Source organism: Hypomesus nipponensis, chromosome 3 (assembly GCF_054491055.1).
Source record: "Hypomesus nipponensis isolate SF chromosome 3, ASM5449105v1, whole genome shotgun sequence".
NCBI lineage: Eukaryota > Metazoa > Chordata > Actinopteri > Osmeriformes > Osmeridae > Hypomesus > Hypomesus nipponensis.
In genome coordinates this window covers 8,232,687-8,244,592 of record NC_140363.1, presented here as the reverse complement: position 1 = coordinate 8,244,592, position 11,906 = coordinate 8,232,687, and the positions used below count along the sequence as shown (strand labels likewise).

The 11,906-nt window shown below is 42.1% G+C and overlaps 1 protein-coding gene across 1 annotated transcript; it reads left to right on the top strand.

Moving 5' to 3' along the window:
• Positions 1 to 155: 155 nt before the first annotated feature.
• On the top strand, positions 156 to 9,878 carry wdr43 (WD repeat domain 43). The gene is made up of 18 exons (XM_084675117.1): positions 156 to 404; positions 1,442 to 1,576; positions 1,814 to 1,935; positions 2,341 to 2,461; positions 2,741 to 2,859; positions 3,549 to 3,651; positions 3,770 to 3,834; positions 4,081 to 4,240; positions 4,994 to 5,080; positions 5,169 to 5,294; positions 5,579 to 5,716; positions 5,832 to 5,918; positions 6,051 to 6,082; positions 6,227 to 6,290; positions 6,731 to 6,844; positions 7,316 to 7,385; positions 8,823 to 8,878; positions 9,043 to 9,878. Exons 1-18 carry the CDS (start codon positions 198 to 200, stop codon positions 9,169 to 9,171), a joined length of 1,935 nt encoding a protein of 644 aa, XP_084531243.1. The 5' UTR covers positions 156 to 197; the 3' UTR covers positions 9,172 to 9,878.
• The last annotated feature ends 2,028 nt before the right edge of the window (positions 9,879 to 11,906 follow it).

The window sequence follows — 11,906 nt, the reverse complement described above, 5'->3', positions numbered from 1 at the left end:
CAGTCATTTTCCTCAAACTAAAACATCTATTCATTTGCAATTCCGCCCAGTTTTACCCAGATGAACGCACCTAATCACGCCCACATTTATTGATACTAGCCAATGAGGAGATGGAGCCGAAGTGCCAACGCGCCTGCTTCGTGGACGATAACACGTGGTTCTTCACTAATCACGCAGAGGCAAGTAGTGTTTCAGTAATGGCGGCCGATAGTGGTAGTTCGTCTTTGGGGCTACCCTGCGCTTTCTCACCAAAATCACGACAATATTTGGCGTTGTGTGCCCAGGATGGCAGACTTCGTATTTGGAACACAGAGAGTAAAACATTTCACCAAGAATACGTGCCTTCAGCCCATTTGAGTGCCACTTGTACCTGCATAGCTTGGGGACCATGCCGAACGGCCAAGGTAATGTTGGTGGAGCAATGGAATTACTTAGGCCTTACAAATCATGCTGCAAAATAACACCGATAAGTGTGCAAAACATTTGGATATAGATATACAGTAATAACACTGACACTATCAAATCTTCTATAGTTGTCCTTTGTGTCTGGTTGTGTATGTGATAGCTGCGTATCTGGGCCCTAGCGCAAGCGACATCTATCTTCCTGGACGCACATGTTTGTCGCACATGGTCGGAAAATACCCCACCATGAGGACTCTTTCACTATGCATGCCACGAAACAAATTGCGTGGTGTTCATTTAAGTGATTCTTAATACTGTGACTGTAAAAACGTATCGAACCTATCGATTCATAAGGAAATAAAACAAACCTCCAAAGTAAATTGACAACTTCGCGAGCTGCCCAGTCAGCTAGCTAGCTAATGTTAGCCACGCTAGAGAGTGACGCACACGCGTATGTTTAATAGAATTTCAGATGAATAATGCTCTAAAAGTACCTACAAAGTACTACTAGTCATTACCTCACTTACACACAAATTCCTATTAATTCATTGTGCACTTGATTTTGCAAATAGCAACTAAATTAAGTTACAGATGATACCAGCACATCTAAGTTTATTAGATGTTTTCTAGTACTCGATTCATGTTAATATATTCGGAAATAATAAACATATTTAATATACATTTTTAAATAATTGCGAAGAGGAGATAAGGAATTACCACAGCCGATAAATGTGGCCAACATGGCAGCTTGCTATGTACTTTAACGTTTGTTTGCTTCATTTGCTAGTTATGGATTACTTAAGGTTCCCTGTACATGAGCCTACTAAAAATTAAATGTCAGATTTGGCCTTGGTGCGTTAGTTTACTCATTAGTGGACATGTATTAGACCTTCAACATCCACCTTAAGACAACAGCTATGAATGCATTTAGTCTGGCATGTCTTGAGTATTCATTCAACTTAATCCTATTTTCACAGTTTGCATTCACTGAACATGTAGTATACATTTTGTCAATGGCATATTAACTGTAATGTTGCAGGAGGGACCTCAGAGAAAGAAGAGGAAATCTGAGGCAGGTCAGGTGGAAGAAAAAGCAGACCTGTTGGCACTGGGTACGGCAGCGGGCACTGTTATCATCTACAGCACATTGAAAGGTGCTCTGCATTGCACACTGGTAAGATTGATGTCACAATTGGATTGACACATCATAAGTCCATACTGCTATAGCTACATCTCTTGTGAAATTGATTTGTAACGAAGAGATGCTCATTCTGTCCATACAATTGAACAAACGCTGTGCTCGCCTTTTTTATTGATGATTTTTATCTGGTATTATCTAGTTATTTTGCTGTCCAGTTATTGCTTCTAGTAATTTCATTAATTCTGAGTTCAAAACGTTGTTCTTCCCAAGGATGGCGGTCACAGTGGAGGCGTCAACTGTGTGCAGTGGCAACCTGAGGGTAGTCTGTTGTACAGCGGCTCAGATGACACGCACATTGTAGAGTGGGACCTGCAGACGGGCAAGACGCGTTGGTGAGTTTGTGTGTGGTGTGAGGGGAACATTGTTTGCCTTAAAGTGTAGAAGAATATAGCAATGATGTTGCACAGACTCACTAATGGTTAAATGGCAGATATTGAGGCCTGAAAGCTAAATAAACATGCATATCCATGAGAAGTCTGGCTATACAGAGATGGTCTTGCTACTACGTACCTCTGTCAGTTTTTTGCTGCAAGTAGACATGCACACTAAGTTACTTACTAATCATCAAAAAAGTTTGCCTATATCTTAAGCATTTGCATGTTATTTTGAGACTCTCTGCTTATTGTTAAGGACAGGGGAAGGCAAATGTTAAAATGGTAAAGTAATTTCTATAAAGTGATATTATAACCCCAGATAACAGCTTATTTGTTGAGGCTCATGTCTGTGTTTGTCCACAGTAAGTGGAAGGCAGACCGTGCATCGGTAACCAGTCTGTGTGTGAGCCCAGATGGCAAGCTGCTGCTCTCAGCTGGACACATCATCAAGATGTGGGACCTAGAGACCAAGGAGTTGTACCGGGTGAGTGGGGGGGCCTACTAAGAGTGAATGTAGGGTATGACGCAAGATAATGGTCATTAAGCCTTTGTCGGGCACTTGCATGTCATGAAACGGTCTTTTGTCCTTTAGAAACCTGGGACAAGCATTTTATTTCGGAAGAACATGCATTATTTCAGTGAAGTTGTCATCGTTTTGTGTAGGCATATAGGCATTTCAAGCAGCCCTTGAAATGAGTTCATACCAAGGGTCCACAATGTCCTCTTTCCTCTAACCGGTTACCACCTCTGTGCGCCTCTTCAGAAATTCACTGGTCACTCCACCGCTGTGACGACCCTGCGCTTTGCTACCACGAGGCCTCCCGAGAGCAACAGTCTCTACTTCCTGTCTGGAGCGGCCCATGACAGACTCCTCAGTGTTTGGTGAGTGTGGGCAGCAAACAAATCTTGGCTCAGATAATACAGTCCTAAGTCTAATGTTATTGGGAATAGATTGGGCTCAAAAGCTCTTTCAGTGCATTCTTGCTCATGCTTAATTACTAACCTCTAGTTTTAATTGATCAACTACAAACCTAAAAGTGGTTGTGCCATGTGTAGGGTTGAGTATCGTTTGGGTTTTTATGATACCAGTGCCAAATCGATACTTTTAAAACGGTAACAAAGAAATCTTTGCATGAATAATTTCTCCCGTTGGTTTTGAGTTGATCTGGCCTCCATCCTCCTGTTTCTTGTTCAAGGCCTGTGGTTTGATAAGTGTTTTTATTCTTTGCACCCCTTAAACAATGCAGGCTACGCCACAGTTAAGCATTTCAAGTACAAAGTTCCAAATGTTAAGACGATGCTTCTTACTAAATACTATTACAATCTACATTCTTGACACCATTTTATCAGATCAACATTTCCTATTATAGATAATAGACCAGAAAGTTTAGCTATTTTGAGTCTTTTCGAGATTCTTTTAAAAGGTTGACTGACATTTGGCCAGTATGAACTTGTCAAACGTCTGAATAGCGACAGCAATACAAACGTGTTTGTCCTGTTAGTCGACATCTGGGGATTGTGGACATGATGATGGCTACTTTTTCACAGTTGTCCGTTTCTGCCCCCACCAGGCAAGTCCGCGATGACGGTAAGGACAAGAACTCAGTGGTGTCCTTTACGCTGACCGACGAGCCTCAACACATTGATCTCTTCACCTCCAACAACAAGGAAGAGGTATGAGTCTGGTAGTAGCAGCAATGTCCTTTGGCTAGACAATGCTGAGCCTGAGGAGCAACACCAGAACATTTCTCTCATCCTTCTTCTCCCTGTTTCTTTTGTTTCCCGTTTCCAGGCAGTGAGACTGGCGGTGGTGTGTAAAGATGGGCAGCTGCATCTGTTCGAGCACTTTCTTAATGGGTGAGTACTTTCTGGAATCTTCTCCCATCACCAGGTGTCCTGTACATTGCCTTCAATGCAGACATTTTGTCTGTTGAAAAAAGTGGCTTCAGACAAGTGGCCCTTGGTGCACAGGTGCAGTCATTGTGCCCAGAAAGAAGCTCATATTGACGATCTGAAATGGCTTATGAGCATAGAAGCTGTGTTTTCAATGAATAGAATGACTGTTTTCAAAATTGTTCTAATTCTCTTTCCATCTCCTTTCAGACCCTGCAAGAAGCCCCTTTCTCCCTCCTGCACGGTTCAGATCTCTGGAGTGGAGGACTCCCCGGTGCCTGTCCCCCTGCTGGCAGCCGCCCTAGGCGTAGGCACTCGGAGTCTGCTCCTGGCCTACGGAAGCCACCTGCAGCCTGTCATGGAGAGGACGGTGAGGAGACGGCGTGGTGTGTGCCTGCCTGCCAAACGGCGGGAGATGAGAGACGAGTCAGAGTCCTGTTTTTTCGCAAGCAGGGTGTTCACGTTGTATTGTTCTCTAGACTTGTCTTGGTTGACTTTGGGTTCAGTACTCTGCTTTGCCTTCGGTTGAGTACTGCAACACTACCCGTCTTGAGACTGCTTTTTGAAGGTCTGGTCTCGGAATTGACCGCTGACTCGTTCTCGGTCTAGATTTTAATTCAAGACCACAACAGTCTTGCAGGGATATCACTAAATTGCATTGTCCAATTCTTTTGTTAACTGTGATTGGTTGTAAAAATGTAATCTTCAAATGCAAACAGTGATTGACCTATTTCTAATTTAAAACTTAAGGCCTGTCATTATCACCGACCACCCTTAGCCACACCCCAAGAAAGTTAATGCAGTAGATGGGTAATGCTGTTACGTTACATCAATGTTAGCTGTATTATGTATACCGGTCCTGACTTTCTAAATATTAACAATAAGTTACCTTATTGTTAATTCAGTGTTGGGAGTCAGAAAATGATCTGGTCTTTGTCTCGCCTTGGACTGGACCCATCAAATTGCTAGTCTAGGTCTCATACAGTCTAGTCTTGCTCTCGGTTTAGGTCGTCTTGATTACATTACGGCCATTAGGCATTGATAATTCCCTAGGTGTGTAGTGAAGAAACATATTTCATGGTAATGATGTTGCCCCTGACTATTTCTTTACTCTGGCCTGTAGGAGATTGACACAGAAGAGAGACACATCTGCCTGACTCGAGATGTCAAGACCACCATATCCCTCTCTGTGGAAACCAGCATATCCAAGGTAACACCCAGCAACAAGCATGTCCTTGCATGTCCTTGTCTGCCTGTTCTCAAAGAAAGCTTGGTCCATTAAAGTTCTTCTCTTTCAGGTTAAAACTCCTATTGTCAACGCAAAGAGCAAACTTCTTGTCCCTGGACTTCCTGGTCATAAGGCACCTTTAAAAGTTGCTCCAGTGGCATCAGAGAAGAGGAAAAAGGGCAGCGACACCAGAGAGGTAACAGTGGTGAACTGCTGCATCAAAAGGGAGGAGTTGAGCAGTATGAACTGTGCACGCTCTTTTCAGCTTGTCCAAAGTTGTGACAGCAGAAACGGTGTGGCCTGCTGACTTTGCAATTTTATTCCCTACATTGAACCATGCACATCCACACAAGTTAAAACAAAGGCATAGCCCTGGCCACCTGTCACCATACTTACTGTTACTATGGTTCTCAATGTCAGTCGAGGGCACTAGACATTAGTCCTAGCACTAAACCCTTCTCAAACTTGGAACTCCCCCAGATGTCCATAGAAGAGCGACTGGGAGAGATCGACCTGTCTGTATCCGGTACTACCAAGGGGACCTCTTCTCTACAAACTGACAACTTTGCCGTGTTGCTCGTGCAGGGGCTAGAAAGCAAGGATATTCAAATCCTTAACGTGAGTGCGACATGGGGACACTATCTTGACATAACTAACCTGGTTATTTCGGAAGTGGAAGGACGTCTGCACAGATACCAATTGTTTGTTGTGCATGTCTCTTCTCCTCCTACAGAAAGTGTTCCAGACTCGGAAGGAGCTGTTTATAAAGAAAACGGTTTCTCGGTTACCCCTACCCGCTGTCTTGCCATTGGTCGAGGAGGTGAGTTTTCTGAGGACACGCAATGAAAACCAGAGAAATGCATATTTTGGTGACTTATGCTTTTGAATTTGGAAAAAACAGCTAGACATCATTACAATGTTTCTAAACCTCCTCTGTCCATTCCTTCCTAAGATCACCAAAAGACTGCAAGGACATCCATACATGTAAGTTGCAGTTTACTTTTTTTGCCATGATTGGCTCCTAAAGCTTAAACCCCAGATACTGGAATTGAAACAGAATTGTACTGTAATTCCACTGTACATTGGAAATATTTCTCATGCTTGCATCTGATTTGTCTTGCTTTACAGGGCAGTGCTCATGGTACGGTGGCTGAAGGCTGTTCTCATACACCACACCTCCTACTTGGCCTCGGTGAGTTGTGGGAACAGCAGTCCATGTGGTTTTTTATCCTCAGTTTTTAGTTTTCACTCCAATAAAGGCCATATTCTGTCTCACCAGTTTTTGGGTCTGGTCAAAGTGATGGGCCTTCTGATCAGACAGCTTTATTGAAATGGTTATGGTCCGATTCAAACCAGGACTTTTTTAGTTTGATGTGATTGATGTTAAGGCTGGGAGAATGCATGCAAGAACTATCCCACCCACTGTTTTTGAAATTCCCATGTCATACAACAATGGTAGAAAATGATCCTAAAGTGACCTTCATTTGGCATTCACACAGCTAGCTGAACGGTCGACACACAGTTGAGCTCAAGACAGGGCTTTGACATGATGCACCGCTGCCTACTAAGGGCGTGGAGCTGGGCAGCTTCCTATTATACTTGATTTTACTGATCCATGTTTTTCTAAAACAGTTGCCAGATTTGGTGTCCCAGTTGGGCGTGCTGTACCACATGATCGAGTGCAGAGTGAAGATGTTCCACAAGCTGACCAAGCTACACGGCAAACTGTTCTTGTTTACAACACAGGTATGTCTGCCCCTGTCAGCATGCAGTGCCAAAGCATTGGGATGATCAAGTCACAATTGTTTTTTTACACACCCATGAAAATATGGTTAAAAGATCAATGAGTCAAGCATGCAAAATGTCAACTTTTTGTTGAAACAAGCTGTCATCTGAATGTTCAGAAGGATTTAAAGAGTGCAGTGTTGAGGGTTGGCTGACTCACTGCTGCTTATATACTATGGCTTCTCCAAAAATGGAGGATTGGGAATTTGTATTAAATACTTTTATAAGTTGGTAAAATGTGAAGAACTGGGAATAAAACATCACCACTTTGTGTTTTTGCATCATTCATCTTTCGTTGTATTTTGTTAAGCATTTTTCCGTTTCCATTCATAAGGTTACCTTCTGTTTGAATAATCCTCGAAATGAATACTAAAATCTATCATTTAAAAGCTCACTTGGAACAACCGCTTAACTCTCTTGATTCTCCACCAGGTGGCGACAACTGACAGTAGCAACACAGTCACAGATGTGGACCACACTGCCAAGCTGGTATATGAGGAGGGTAAGTGCCATTGACCTTTCCCTCTCCTCGTTACCTTATCAATGATGTACGTTCTTCAAGTGGTACATCATTTGAGTCGTGGAGGAGTTGTATTTATACTTAGCTTTGTAGTGTTGGCAGTGAACAAAGTAATTTTTAATTCAAAATGGTCTCACGCTACACTTTGCCATGACCTCTTCATGTTTACTTTTGAAATACATGGAAACTCGCTGGTTACTGAGTAGGCTTGTGGCGTTTTTTTTCTCCAAACATTGACTTTGTTTGGTAAAATGTTTAAATCCTGCCACATGGCGAAATCCATTGCATTCCTTTAAGACTTGCACACTACGCAACGGAACACTCATTAGTTTTATCGATGAACAAATAATGTCATCGATGAAATTCTTAATTGATCGACGATCGGTTATTGATCATTATGACCATCCCTACTTGTCGATGGTGTGTATACACATTCACTGTTCATGTTAGGGTGATAGTGGTGTTTGAGCATTACAATTCAACTGTAAGGTTACCAAAATGCCTCCTATATGTATCTAAAGAAAAGTTAAATTTGTTGAAACAAATCTCTGCCTTCTTAAATGTGTGTTAACCTGGATAGATACATAGGCAAATTTGCATTTCCCACAGTCAGACTTGCTGATGCACTTCACGCAAACGCGACTCCCTGTTGCTTGGCAACTGAACAGGCAGCGTTCAGTCATTAAGTATCCTCCCCTTTTGGGGGAACAACAAGACCCTGCACTATAAATCGCTTTTATTGAACTGTATAGAAAATTGGTCATTATGAAATGGTTAGGCTCGGCAGCGATTTCCAAAAGGTTCTTGGCTTGCCAAGGGTTCTGTTGACGCGTGTTCATAAAGGGTAGTTCATAAAAGAGGTGTTGTAGAGCTTCCAGAGTGTTGGGTTCCTGCTGGCTGGCAACCCGGAAGGACCTTTCTACAAAAGGTGTCTGATGTAGAGTTTGCCAAACATGACCACAGTGGCATGGGGAGGAGGCTGGAAGGCAGCAGACACGTGCTCTGTGTTTTCACCAGATGAAGGGCAGTAACTGTCACTGGGGTTTAATGCCTGTTACTTATTTTACATTTTAGTCATTAAGTAGACGCTCTGATCCAGAGCGACTTGCAGTAAGTACAGGGACATTCTCCCCGAGGCAAGTAGGGTGACGTGCCTTGCCCAAGGACACAACGTCAATGCCCCAGCCGGGAATCGAACTAGGAACCTTCAGATTACTAGCCCCATGCCCTAACCGCTCAGCCACCTCACTCCGGTCAATCAATCAGGTGCAGTGACCACACCTCTGTGGGAGGGGGCTTCCTCCTCACGTTGTCCTGCCCTTTTTTATTTCTATCCCTGTATGTGGTTTGTGGTAGAACTTGTGGTGGAATAAGTGTCTGGTGCTCCTCACTAATTAGATTTTTCCTCCCACTTTATAGAATCATCCGATGAAGAGGCCTCTGGTGATGAGGGTCTTCCTGACGAGGACTCTGATGTAAGTCAGACTACTGCGTGTTCATGACAATAATGGACTTGCTGAGTAATTGGATGCTCTGCTTTATAGTTAAAAACCTCAATTTACAGAGCCTTGCTGCCACTTCATGAAAAAACTATATGTTATAGTTGGGTTGTTATGAACATTATTCTCATGTCATCCAGAACTGGGAAGACGAGGAGGCTATGGAGGAGGACAAGGCGGGAAAAGACGTGGACGAAGACGGAAGGACGGAATTGAAAGAAAATGGTGATTCGGACATGGAACCAGAGAACGAGAGCGAAGAGGAATAAGATTTAAAGAAGCCAATCAAAACACAAATAATGTGGAGACAGAAATGGACCTGAAAGATTATTATATATATACTTTCATTTTATTTTCATGCTTTTGATTTTATTGTATCAGAACAAACAACAAAAAAATTGTTTTAGGAAAACGCAAGCAAAGGACAGCATACTTGTGGTTGCAGGGCTTTATGGCCGTTGACTTGGTGGACACACTTCAAACCCAAAACATCCAGAGAACCCGCCATTTTGAAAAGCTGCGTCTTGGGCTCAAATCCATGCAACTTCTTCCTGATTTTTCCATCTGTTTTGGTTCCCAGTTTCTACACCCCTTTATCTGAAAGTGTACTACTGCTCTTCTCTTAAACTCCAGTGGGAAAGCCAGGTGTAAGTAATTGTGAATCTAAGTCTGACTCCATAGCTTTGAACGTGAATGAGGGAGGACTTCACAAGTGCACACTTTAGAACAAGGGTTTGGAGAATTGGGATGGTTGGGTTGATTTCTGTACCGTTGACTGTAGTGTACAGAATATCCCCCTCACTGCTTGTTCTTGAGGTGGGCTGGCCTGGCATGACTGTAGATCATGTCCATGCGCAATGTAAATCTGTATGTACAGTGCAGTGTTTGTATGAGCTTCTCCCCCTTCCCCATACGGCATCTCCCAGAAGCCTCTGGATTAAAGGAAATTCAGTCTATCCTCCCACCTGAACCTGGATATTGTTTGTCCTCTCCCTCTGTTCCTTTATTGTCCTCTTCTCTCCCTCATGCATTATTATGTGGTCCGTCACCCAATCTGCTGCCTCAATCTCATAGCCAAAGGGGCTATTTACGAAATACCGACTTTGCTGAGTAAGGTCAATAAATGGGTGTACCAAATGGTCTGTGTCTTAACAATATAAATACTGGGGCAACATAGGCCAAGCTCTTTTTTAAGGACTCCTTAAATTATCCTTAGTAGTTCGACCATTTTACTTTTGGGATTTCCGATCATTTACATCTGCTTGGACCAGATATGGTTTTTGGTTAAGCCATTATAATTATTTTACAGAAATATAACCTAGAACATAAACTGACATTTGGAGATACTTATGCAAGAGGCCCAGTTGTCCTACATGAAATGAAAACCCCAGAGTTTGTGTTTTGGTAGATGCAAACTAATTAAACAACTTTCAGTCACTTAAACCCTATTGAAACAGCCAATCATTTAATTTTGGAGTCAAGAACCCTGAATAATGTGATCCTGCTTCAGTAGTATGAGGCATGACTCAACATCCTTTTTGAACTTTTCCTTCTTTGGAGGTGGCCTAGCCTCACTGAGGAGACCTATGGTTAAAGGCAAAGGATAGTTGATTAACCTAGTTCATTGTGACCATGCACATTCCTGTTGGTGACTTTCCAAAAGTTCTGTTAAAAATAATGACAAGTGGACAGGGGCACCTTTTGAAAGTGGTTATACTGCTAAATAGACCCTGAGTAAGGAACATTCTCAGTGTTCTTACACTGTCACTTGACTTGTCAATGGATCACCTCTTGGCAGTGTAACACTGAAAGGATATACTTTCTATGATAGCACGCAAGCTCTTTCACACACACTTGACAGAAAGGGTTACAGCCTTTTTATGTTGACCATCTTATGAATATTTGTGAAAAAGCAACATTTTAACTTCTATATTCTACAGTAGATGGTTGATTGAAATGGAGGTCATGGTTTTGGTGGCTACTACTATTTAAAGTGTTACTGAGGAACTTACTAGATGGATAGTGTCAAGAACCCCAAAGAGAAGCAAATGCTGGATTGATAGACATTTAAAATTGTGGTTCAGCTAGACCCAGGAGACGCCGGTAATATTATGAATGCAAATAAGATAGTGGCTGTTCCAGTTTTGCTCCACATTGTATTCTACTAAACCAAGTGGAGAATAAGAACAACATAGACTATTTAGTGCAAGCCATTTATTTTAACATGCAAAATATAAAGACAATATGTAAGACAAGTAAAAGCTTAAAATGATGTGAATGGGTTTTAATATTGGGACCACTTTATATGTTGATCTTGGCATGTGCTACATGTGTTTTATTCTCTCTACTTGTGTGTGTTCACTTCACATTGTGAACATTTTGCGTTTGAAGAATTTCAACTGCGATCTGACTAGACTTGAGAATATTGGCCCTTCGCGCTGAATGGAGACTTTGATTGCTCATTGAATCTTGAATCAGCTTCTCTCACTCAGTAGCCTGCTTGATGAGTAATCCTTTGTTATGGATGTGCTTGTCTTTTAATGTAGGTGCCCTGCAAACTTGTTTTCTTTTCTTTGAAATGCCACAAGATGTCACTGTTGTTAAAGCTTTGAATAAGCAGAAAATGCCTTTCACAAAAACTAGATATAGTGTGTAGCCTCTGAAATGTGAAACAACAAAGGGGAATATTTAGTTATTAGGCTGTCATTGTTTGGCCTAAGTGCAAATTTGGCTGTAACTCTTTGTGTTAAAACACACTTTGGGGGTGCAACCATTTTAAAGGCTTAATAAACCATTAATTAAAAGCCTACTGATAAAGGCTGCATAGGTGTCACAATAGGATTTTCTATAAAGGATGCTGATAATCTGGGAGACAGTAGATGCTCGTATGTGACACTCATCACTTGATGGTTTATGAATAATCTGTGTGTAACCTTATCAAAGATTTATAAAGCCTTCATCAAGACCCAAAATGTTGTAATTAGTTAATGTGGGAGCGGAATGG

Coding starts and splice junctions, on each gene's coding strand:
- wdr43 (XM_084675117.1), top strand. CDS start 198: ATGGCGGCCGATAGTGGTAGTTCGTCTTTGGGGCTACCCTGCGCTTTC. Junction 1,577..1,813: donor GTGCTCTGCATTGCACACTG/GTAAGATTGATG, acceptor GTTCTTCCCAAG/GATGGCGGTCACAGTGGAGG. Junction 5,919..6,050: donor TCTTGCCATTGGTCGAGGAG/GTGAGTTTTCTG, acceptor TTCCTTCCTAAG/ATCACCAAAAGACTGCAAGG.